An 11,619-nucleotide genomic window follows, 5' to 3' on the forward strand; every position below is an offset into this window, starting at 1 on the left:
GTGTGTGTGTGAGAGTGAGTGAGAGAGAGAGAAAGTATATGGCTTTCTCAATGCTAGTCAACACGCGTGAGTCATGACCCCATGTTTAGTCCTTAACCAATTTCAACTATAATATCAATGAGTTACATCTTCAATTTTAGGGGTAACACTCAAGCATTATAATAGATTTTCCAAAAGGAATCCACAACATTTTGGTTACAAAATACATGCAAAAAAATAAAATACTCGTAAAAAGTTATAAAAAACTTGATTTATTTCATCAAACAAAGCTGAACTCCGAGATCATCCAAATCACCCCGCCTTTAGAAACGCGCTTTGGAAAAACCATTGAAATATAATTGAAGACTTGAAGCGTTCCTGTTCGCGAGCTGGGTTTGTATTGGGTGCACTTTTCTCTCAGTTTGTGCATTAGGGTTTGTTACCAATATGTCGGCAGCTGTAATGGCGCTGGGCAATGGACTGCTCTCAACCATGGGCAAGGCCATAGACCTGTGGCATCAGAGAAACCAGAATGTCGCTGTGTTGGAGGAGCTGAAGCAATTCGTGAAAGATCTGGAGGAAAACATCCGCGAGCTCCAAAAAAAGGCGATCGGCTCCAGCAATAGCACTGCTTGGTCTTTAGGTAAGCAGCCCGTGCCAAAATGATACTTCATGTACTAGTCCAGATCATCCTAGGTGGGGCTTGTATCGATAAGATTGATTCTTCTTTTGAGTTGGGCAGACGCCTTGCAGAAGGACATAGAGAATGCTGATGTGGTGGCTAAGAAAATCCTTGACAAGGGCTTCGTTCGATCCGTTTGGGATGCGAATAAGACACAATCCAAAATACAAGCTCTTCGTGAATGTGTCATGACATCCTTCCAGAGCAGGCTCTTATTCGCCACATTGGACGTACGTAGTTTTATTTTGCAGCATAATACGCATGCTTTATCTTTACAGGCCAAGCTAGATGAATATTTGGAAGGTTACTTGATAATGCCATAATAAGTGTAATTTGGCATCATACCATGCTAATCTAAAAGAAGATGATTGGGTGCAGCAACGAGTGTTGACCTTTACAAGGTCATTAATTATAACTCCAGTTATTAAATTAGGTTTTGCGTTACATGCCAGGTGGTAATCGAAAGCAAACAGGGACAAGATGCGTTTCAAGAAGCCATGCTAAATGTGAACACAAAGTTGATGGAGCTCTCTGGCTCTGTGAAGAAGAACGTGCAGGAAGTACTTCGCAATGAATTGAAGCAAGCGCTGCAACCGGTGATGGTGGCATTGAAGTCCCACGGAGAAAGGATCGAGAATGCCATGTTGACTATACGCAAAACAGAGCCACAGACAAGCGAAGCAGAGAAGTTCTTTGCAGATGTGCAATCCTGAACTCACCTAAAGACCATAGATATCATTTTGCTGCAACATCATTACTTTGTTTACTTGTGCATGATTTGTCTAAAAAACATACAGAGATGCATGCATTCGCTTGAGTGGTTCACTTATGAGGCTACTCTTGCAGCTGTGAGATTGATTTGGATACCTGATCAAGGCATGCAGAGCTGACTTATTTTTGATGATCTTGGGAACAGGTTTTGGCAGGGTTGGAGGGCATATCGAAGGAAATTAAGGAAGAAGGCAGCAGCTCAAAGGGAAAGGCCAGTAAAGGCAGTGGCTCGCAGTCACCTAAGTGGTACCTAGATCCGATCACTTGGAAGAAAATGTGTGACCCTGTGAAGGCAACGGATGGTCATACCTATGATAGGTGGACTATACTAGATATGGCCAGAAGCCCTTTCACACCGGGAGACCAACGGCCTTTTCGCATTGCAACAGACGACATTGACGTGCGCAGCCGCTTGTTTCACAAGTTCCCTGAGCAAGAGGAGAAATTTAGAGCAAAGCGCTCTGCCTATAGAGACTCAGCTTTGGAAGCTGCAGACGTTGGGCGCCTTGGAGACTCTTTGATGATGCTCCACCATGTCTTGCAGTGGGCTCCTGATGATACAGTGTGCCGTAACAAGAGAGATCAAGTGCATCTCCTAACAGCGGGTCAGTAAACATGACTTTGTCGCATGCTATATATTTTATGCAATGTCACTTGCTAGTCCCAATTTCCCAATGCTCGAGAAAAGTTTTAAAATTAGCGTCACTTTTCAGAATGAAGGGGTAATAGAGAGTAAACAAGGGACTTTATAACTAAGGTCCGCTTCTCTCTCTCTCTCCAGGTCTTAAATGATCCTTCACCAGGCCAAAGGCTGAATATACATGCTCACACTGCACAGCCTCTAAAAAAGAGAGTAGAAAGAAGGGTGTAGGGGGGGAGGAGAGGGGAGGGGTTAATGTTAATGTTCCCTCCTTTGGGAAGCAAACAAAGAATGTGTTTCCACATGATAGAATTGTAAGCAAGAGGGCACTTGATGTGATGCGCTCAGATGTATGAAGGCCGACCAAGACGACATCAATGGGAGGAGGTCGCTACTATGTATCATTCATTAATGACCACACAAGGAAAGTGGAGGTGTACTTTATGAAGGAGAAAAGTAAAGTGTTCAATCACTTTCAGAATTTTAGAATATATATTGGCTGAAAAGCAAACAGGTTTGTAGGTTAAGTGCCTAAGGTGAAATGGAGGGGGAGAATACTTCTCCAATGAGTTTACTATGTACTTGAAACAACATGGAATTCAGAGATAGTTTACATGCAGGTGCACTCCGTAACAAAATGGCATTGATGGCTGAAAAGAGCATGCCTCATCATTATTAGGCCGAAGCAGTTGTTGCGAGATTGTAATTTACATCATGAACAAGACCCCGACAACAGCAATGCATGGTGTGACTCCAAAGGAGAAATACATTGGTAGAAAACTAGATTTGTCACACTTGAAAGTGTTTGGATGCATTGCATATATACATGTCCTTGATGAGCTACAAACTAAGCTGGATTCAAAGACTAAAAAATGTATTTTCATTGGGTACTTACTTAAAAGCAGAAAGGGTATAGACGTTGTAACCCTATCACACATGAGATGAGGGTGAGCAGCGATATTGTGTTTGATGAGATGAGGAGTTGGTATGTTGATGTAAAAGACTCCATTGGGACCGATACACACGAGCATATGGTTGCAAATAATGTAGGGTAGCAATCACAAACATTGAGTGGACCAAGAGAGTCCTCTAGTAGTGGGTCTACTAATAGACCATGGAGGAGTGGCATGTTACACTACAAGGGATTGGGCTCATACCCGCGCTCTTAGCCGCTAAAAATGACTTGTGAAAAAAAGTAGCGGGCCCGTGTATCAGCGCGTGTATTCTCGCGGCCAGAGACATGCGTGTAAAAACGCGTGTACAGTGCCTCTCAGACGCGCGTATACACGGGTGTGTAGCCGCGTTTTTTTTTGCAGACGCGTTAATACACGCTAGTATACACGCATCTCCCGGTGTGAAAGGGCTTCTGGCCATATCTAGTATAGTCCACCTATCATAGGTATGACCATCCGTTGCAACAGACGACATTGACGTGCGCAGCCGCTTGTTTCACAAGTTCCCTGAGCAAGAGGAGAAATTTAGAGCAAAGCGCTCTGCCTATAGAGACTCAGCTTTGGAAGCTGCAGACGTTGGGCGCCTTGGAGACTCTTTGATGATGCTCCACCATGTCTTGCAGTGGGCTCCTGATGATACAGTGTGCCGTAACAAGAGAGATCAAGTGCATCTCCTAACAGCGGGTCAGTAAACATGACTTTGTCGCATGCTATATATTTTATGCAATGTCACTTGCTAGTCCCAATTTCCCAATGCTCGAGAAAAGTTTTAAAATTAGCGTCACTTTTCAGAATGAAGGGGTAATAGAGAGTAAACAAGGGACTTTATAACTAAGGTCCGCTTCTCTCTCTCTCTCCAGGTCTTAAATGATCCTTCACCAGGCCAAAGGCTGAATATACATGCTCACACTGCACAGCCTCTAAAAAAGAGAGTAGAAAGAAGGGTGTAGGGGGGGAGGAGAGGGGAGGGGTTAATGTTAATGTTCCCTCCTTTGGGAAGCAAACAAAGAATGTGTTTCCACATGATAGAATTGTAAGCAAGAGGGCACTTGATGTGATGCGCTCAGATGTATGAAGGCCGACCAAGACGACATCAATGGGAGGAGGTCGCTACTATGTATCATTCATTAATGACCACACAAGGAAAGTGGAGGTGTACTTTATGAAGGAGAAAAGTAAAGTGTTCAATCACTTTCAGAATTTTAGAATATATATTGGCTGAAAAGCAAACAGGTTTGTAGGTTAAGTGCCTAAGGTGAAATGGAGGGGGAGAATACTTCTCCAATGAGTTTACTATGTACTTGAAACAACATGGAATTCAGAGATAGTTTACATGCAGGTGCACTCCGTAACAAAATGGCATTGATGGCTGAAAAGAGCATGCCTCATCATTATTAGGCCGAAGCAGTTGTTGCGAGATTGTAATTTACATCATGAACAAGACCCCGACAACAGCAATGCATGGTGTGACTCCAAAGGAGAAATACATTGGTAGAAAACTAGATTTGTCACACTTGAAAGTGTTTGGATGCATTGCATATATACATGTCCTTGATGAGCTACAAACTAAGCTGGATTCAAAGACTAAAAAATGTATTTTCATTGGGTACTTACTTAAAAGCAGAAAGGGTATAGACGTTGTAACCCTATCACACATGAGATGAGGGTGAGCAGCGATATTGTGTTTGATGAGATGAGGAGTTGGTATGTTGATGTAAAAGACTCCATTGGGACCGATACACACGAGCATATGGTTGCAAATAATGTAGGGTAGCAATCACAAACATTGAGTGGACCAAGAGAGTCCTCTAGTAGTGGGTCTACTAATAGACCATGGAGGAGTGGCATGTTATAATTACTGCATCAAAATACCGGTCTTGCAAATACAAGAGTTCCATCACATAAAGGTAAAGAGAATATTGTTGAACCTCTTGGTATGCTTGATGCTTCAGCAGGGCATTCACATGTAGATGAAGAGTCTAGTGGCTCAGAGCAGAGCCTTGATGTGGAGTTTGGGATTCCAACAATTAGGACATCTCGTATGAGAAGAGCTAATGCAGCTACTAAGAGGACACCATAGACATATCCAAGACCACGCAAGTCAAACAGGGTAAAAAGACAAGTTCAGAGATTGATGTATGATGATGGCTATATAGCTCGCCATTATGCATATATGGCAAAGGTTATGCAGGATGTTGAACCCACATATTTTGAGGATGCTATTGGGCATACACTTTGGGATAAATCCATTGTTGAGGAAATGGCTACATTGGAAGCAAATAAGACATGGGAATTGGTGCCTTTACCTGAAGGAAAAAAGGCTATTGGCTGTAAGTGGGTGGACAAGATGAAGCACAACTCAGATAGAAGTATAAGAAAGTACAAGGCGAGATTGGTAGGCAAAGGATATGCACAGACACATGGGATTGATTATGAAGAGACATTTGCACTTGTTGCAAAGATGGCAATCGTGCGAGCTATGATTGTAGTGGCTATGTCAAAAGATTGGATTTTACATCAAATCGATGTTAAGAATGCATTCTTGCATGGTGAGCTACAAGAAGAGGTGTATTTGGACTAGCCACTTGGCTATGAGGATTTGAGTAACCTAGACTATGTGCAGGCACTGTGTAAAGCCTTGTATGGCTTGAAGCAGGCACAGAGAGCATGACATGACAAAATTCCAAAGTATCTTATCACCATTGGCTTTTGTATGGTAGATGTAGATCATTCACTCTATGTGCTCAAGTGTGATAGGGACACACCATCTATGTGGATGACTTGATTGTTGGGGGTGACAATGAAGAGAAAGTTGAGCATGTGAAGTCTCCTCAAGTAGAAATTTGATATGGACTTAGGTAAGCTGAGATATTTTCTTGGGATTGAGGTCATTAGGGTGCCTGAGGGCATATGGCTATCATAGCGACAGTATGCATTAGACATGTTATCCAAGTATGGTATGGCTTATTGTAAGCCCATCTTTGTACCATTGGATCAGAATGGCAAGCTGAGTGCAAATGCAGGTGAGATTTTAGAGGATGCCATTATGTATAGGAAGATAGTAGGTAGCCTTATCTACATGACGATCACCAGGCTGGATTTGAACTATATAGTTGGATTGGAGAGTTAATTTATGTAGGTTCCTTGAAAGCTACATTTGGATGGTGTGAGGCACACATTACATTATGTGAGGTCCACTATTGATTATGGTCTCTCTTATAAGCTTGGTGTAGAGCTGCAGGTGTATGGATACACAGATGCAAATTAGGCTGGTAGCATCTCATATAGAAGATCTACCAGTGGGTTTATGTTTTCTTTTGGGAACGCTGCTACTACTATTACATGGAGCAGCAATAAGCAACCAACCATTGCCTTGTTAAGTATAGAGGCAGAGTATAGGGGTGCTACAATGGTAGCATGTGAGGTAGCTTGGCTTCGTAAGCTACTTGGAGATATGAGGCTACATGTGGACAAGAAGGTTGTCATTTATTGTGACAACCTTAGTAGCATACAATTGGCCAGGAACCCAGTGTTTCATACACGGATCAAACACATTGAGGTCTATTACCTCTTCATGAGAGAGAAGGTCGTAAGATAGATCTTATGTATATTAGCACAAAGGATTAGGCTGCTAACATTTTCACCAAGGTCTTGGGAGCTGAGAAGCTTCTCAGATTCCGTGACATGCTTAGAATGATAGAGATGGATTTGAGCTTGAGGGGGAGTGTTGAGATGTCAAGCTCAACTAGAGCTGACACTTACGACATGCTTGGGTAACCATTCGTCATTTACATCGACTGGCGTATTTGGTAGTCGACATCGGACAGATCTTCACCACAGTGATTTCACAATTGGACTACACTACCTAGTTATGGCATACTTATCATGCCAGCTCATCTACCTAGTGTGTTCACATTCTGGACCACATGTACATAGTACTCTAGTACTTATGTTTGGTTATCACTTATCTTTTCTAGACCTCTTTTTTGTGTGAAGAAGAAGAAGAAGACTTTTAGCCTTCCATCACTGTGTGTTGTCTTCTAGGGTTTGTGTATGTGTGTGCTTGCAAGAGCTCAAGCTCTCCTTCTTCCCTCTATCTTTTCATTGGAAACCTGGCCTTCGAGAAACTTCATCGAACACTAGGAACCCAAGGGCCTCCAAGCAGTGGCTTATGGCTTGATATATGAAAGGTCTTCCAAGGCTCACCTCTTGGAAGTAAGCGTGGGATAGTCAACTTGCCTAATAGGGCCATGCTCTAAATAGATGGATCGATGATGCCTAGACCTCCTCGGTAGTAGGGCTAAATGATCACTCTTTAAGTCTGTCATTGTCATTGTCACCATATTAGATAATTTGGAAAAAATCCCATTCCCATTTGAAAAATGGGAGCATGGTGAACTTGTCCAAAAGTTTGTCAAAACCCCCTCATGTGACATATCATCGGAAAGATCTTGAAGAGTAGAATCTAAATCTATGATCTCCGACAAATTTGGAGTTAGTATGTTTAAGATATGTCCAAAACTATATGGAGTAATTGATTCCCAAAATGTGAGATTTTTCCTAAATTACCTAATATTGACTCACCTTGGCCCTTGAGGATTGGCCATCATTCTCTGACCAAAGAAAAGGATCAACTGTTGTACCTGTCATCCACTTTCCACACTACTCAGTTCAAAGATAACCAATTCCACAGCACTCAATATTTGAACTCGTTAGCAACCACTTATAACTTAGCACTAAGCTCAACCTATGTGTAAATCACAATCTTGAAATCTGTGTTAGTTTTTGTCCAATTCTTTAGTAATTGCTGTGCATGTTTCAACCAATTTTGAAATTTCAATCTCATGAAAACCGGTCCAAAAAGACTTCATAGTTTAAAGATTATTATACCTTTCATAATTTATCAACCCTCGGCTGGAGTGTTATTGTGTGGTGGGGACGCTTCCAAGCTGCCGAGAACTTTTTGTCCTCATATTATAAAGGTCATAAAACCTTTCGCTATGGCATGCTAATTTATCTATCCTGTGCTGGATTGCTAGCTTTTGGAAATACCTTGGTGTGGTGGGGCTGCTTTGAGGGGCCGACCTCCCGCTGCCCATTTTACAGATCTCTCGGGGACCCTAGTTGAACTTGTTGGACTTGATTTTGTTAACAGGAGGTCTTCCCAACCCATGCTCATGGATTTTGACTATACCCCATCTACCCCCCACCCAACACACACATACGCTTAAGCAAAAAAGTTTATAGTACTCAACGAACAATCCGAGTTTTGTAGGGAAGATATGTAAATTCCCTAAGGTAAGAAAGCATGACCTAGTGGGAATGTTGTTGGTATGTACTTTGCTAGATTCCCAAGGTTCCAAACTCCCTGCCAACTTGAACCTGTATTTATACGCTAGATTAGCATATTATCATAGATGCATGATAGCAACCACACTAATATGTATCCATAATCCATTTCTTTGTGAATATCAGTCATATATATAACCAAAAGCAAACTGTGGCAACTCTTTCCCGATGATCGATAGGTGGTTGCCATGGTTAATGCAAGGCTTGATGAACATCGAACACAACACAAATCTTTGTCATCTCCAGTAAGAAAACATAGGCGGCACTCTTGTCAAAAAGTAGTTGCCTAACTTTGATGTAGGAAGCATGAGTGCGTGAGTAACTATGATGTGAGCTATGGTCAAGAGTGCTTGAGTGACTATCAGGCATAAGAAGAGTTTGCAGCTTTTCATGGGTATGTCACCGTATGCCTTATTGATACTTCTTAAGTACGGTCATCAATACTAATTCATGAAATGGGAAAAAAAACCATGTTACACAAATTCACATAACCATTCATTTTATCAAAATAAAAGAAGTTAAACTTCAAAACACAAACACACGAGCCACATACAACAACAAATGCATTGTGGACACGAGATCCACATACAATACCACAAAAGCAACCACACAGCTGGAAACTTATTCGACCACACGTTTCTGAAGGCAGTCAACAAGTTCACTTCTTCATTTGATACCACTTCTATGCTTTCACATCTTTTGACACAAAACCAAATTTAAGAAAAAGGTTAGACTAGTAGTGTTTTCTATGCTTGTTACACCTCAAGTGTCATGTTTGCAAAAATTTCATGACGACGGTGGTGATTCGTTGACTGTTTAATGGCAGGCAACAACGTCGTGGAAAGTGAACTCGTTGTACAAAATATGGAAGCTGGACAGAGTTCGGCAGAGCAGATAACTGCAGTTCACGACTCCGACTTCTCTGCATCGATGACTCAATTTCCAGCACTCGATCTCTATGAGGATTACGGGGAGATGTGGCAAATAAGGGAGCGGGATGATTATGAGGATTTACATGGTTCTGATCTTCCGTCAAGTAGTGATGAATCAGAGGAGGAGCCCGGCACGCGGCTAGATGGAGCCACTGTAAACCCCAGAGAAGTGGCACTCTCCAAAGATGGACTGCAGGCTACATATAAGAGGGACAGCGCAACGGGTGTTGTGTTGTATGCAAATCTTCCCTGTCCTTCCGACTGCTACCCTTTCTACTACTTCGAGATGAAAGTGAGGAAGGATGATCTGCAGCGTGCACATGTGGGCATCGGCTTCAGCAGTACAAAAGAGATTGGTAAGAACAGTTCGGTGCTCGGCGGTGCCCAGCCTGGTTCACTATGTGGCTACCAGGCGGCGGTGCCAGGCGCAGTACCCGTCCTTAATCTTGACAGAGAGGATGGTTGCCCCGTATCTGTTGCATGCGGGCGTTTCCGAGGCGGGGATACTGTAGGCGCGGGCTTCCACACGTCCACACGCAATGTCTTCTTCACGCGGAATGGGCAGGTGGTGGCATTGGTGGAAAGCCAGCTGAAAAACTTCCCCTTTGATCTCGTCTTCCCTACCGTCGTACTGCAGAACTACGGAGCCAAAGTAAAGCTCAACTTTGGCCACGACCGCCGTGGCTTCATGGAAGAGCCTCTTCCCAGTCGCCTCGAAAAACACCTGCGGATGGCGGCACTAGGTGCTCAGTCATTGGCGCCATAATGGCAGACAAGCCGGTGCCGATGCGGACGGCGCTCTTCTACTTCGAGATCACGGTAGCGGATCCAGGGCATAATGGGTTAGTAGCTCTGGGTTTTACCGGCACAAGCAGCTTCTGCAAGGATAAGATGCCAGGGTTGTACAACAACTCCTGTGGTTACCGTGGGGATGATGGCAAGCTATACCAGGCCGGTGATGCGGAGGGAACACCCTTCGGAGCCGTTGTTGTGGAGGGCGATACAATGGGAGCTGGCATCCACCATGGCAACAACATAAAAAAACGGGGTTCTCATCGCCACGGTCAGCAATACACTCACGGGTGTAGTAACACCGGTGGTGGGCCTGGGCTCGTTAAACAGCCAGGTAATAGTGGTAAAACTAACATGTTGCAACTAACATAACACATACAACGAACTTGCAACATATACAAAGATGTGTCATAAAACAAAGTTGCAATATATACAAAGATATTATTGTAGAAAAAAAGGCTCCCAGAAAAAGAAGACTAATGGATCTAGTTCCTAGAACCCTAATCCAATCATCGATGTTTGCAATGACGATTGGAACGGCAATGAACATTGCGCATAACATAGCGCTCTGCCACATAAGTCGGAGATTCCAAATCACCATCTCCAATAGGAAGAGGAAGTGGACCTACGCATAAAAAGAGATATTAATACAATATAATTTGTATAATTAAAAAACCATTGAAAGAATATTATTAAAATAGATGACATAATAAAAAAACCATTACTACCAATATAAGAAGCCCTTGTCCCAATTGTCACATAGACACCACAAAAAACTCATAATGTATTAATGAAATCTTCTTTTCATCACGACATGACATCCATTCGTCAGGAATCAAATAACCTACAAAAGATGTCATCCCTGTATCGTAGTAGCCATCCCTAGGACTCTCGAAAATGACCTCCCTTTTATATTCATAAACACCAAAATCCTCCTTAGAAACACCTATCTCATCCATCTAAAAGGCCAGCTCATATACTCACACCATAAAACGGTCTCAAGGTGGTATTATCCTAATTCATAGTCAAAATGCCAAAATTTTATAAATAAGAACATTCACATGATTTAACCACTAATGATTTGTATAAAAATTACATACTCATTCTCAAGGGCAAATTGTGCAATAAACACTACATTATCGCAAGTAATAGGTGTGAACCAAGATGATGGCACTGTACTATACCAAGTTTAAAACTTAAAAGAAAGATTTAAAAACTTAAAATAGAAAAGAAATAGAAAAGGCTAGAAAAATAATATTAACTTGGAATGTCACGGCACCGCATATCCAATGAGAAAGTACCAGTAGACATAATTTATCCTAGTTAAATAAAATAACAAATTACCAACAACCACGTCGTACACATACATAATATACACCAGCATAAATGCAAATATGCACCTGACTTTATCACCTAAACAAATACCTTCTAAGTTATTCTTGTTGCTAATTGTAAAACTTCCTTGTAGACAACATTTGTAGTGCAAACCATTTCTGAAGCACCCACATTGGTCTCATATGC

General features: G+C 42.2%; 2 protein-coding genes across 2 annotated transcripts; both read left to right on the plus strand.

Moving 5' to 3' along the window:
- Nucleotides 1–301: 301 nt before the first annotated feature.
- LOC147603634 (uncharacterized) lies at nucleotides 302–2,269 on the plus strand. The gene is made up of 4 exons (XM_086796130.1): nucleotides 302–622; nucleotides 722–891; nucleotides 1,114–1,362; nucleotides 1,578–2,269. Exons 1-4 carry the CDS (start codon nucleotides 427–429, stop codon nucleotides 2,043–2,045), a joined length of 1,083 nt encoding a protein of 360 aa, XP_086652256.1. The 5' UTR covers nucleotides 302–426; the 3' UTR covers nucleotides 2,046–2,269.
- A 134-nt stretch (nucleotides 2,270–2,403) lies between these two features.
- On the plus strand, nucleotides 2,404–10,702 carry LOC147603635 (ran-binding protein M homolog). Its single transcript, XM_086796131.1, has 2 exons — nucleotides 2,404–3,709; nucleotides 9,201–10,702. Exons 1-2 carry the CDS (start codon nucleotides 3,625–3,627, stop codon nucleotides 10,070–10,072), a joined length of 957 nt encoding a protein of 318 aa, XP_086652257.1. The 5' UTR covers nucleotides 2,404–3,624; the 3' UTR covers nucleotides 10,073–10,702.
- The last annotated feature ends 917 nt before the right edge of the window (nucleotides 10,703–11,619 follow it).

Source organism: Cibotium barometz, chromosome 63, assembly GCF_041138505.1.
Source record: "Cibotium barometz isolate CiBa-2024 chromosome 63, ASM4113850v1, whole genome shotgun sequence".
NCBI classification, from domain to species: domain Eukaryota; kingdom Viridiplantae; phylum Streptophyta; class Polypodiopsida; order Cyatheales; family Cibotiaceae; genus Cibotium; species Cibotium barometz.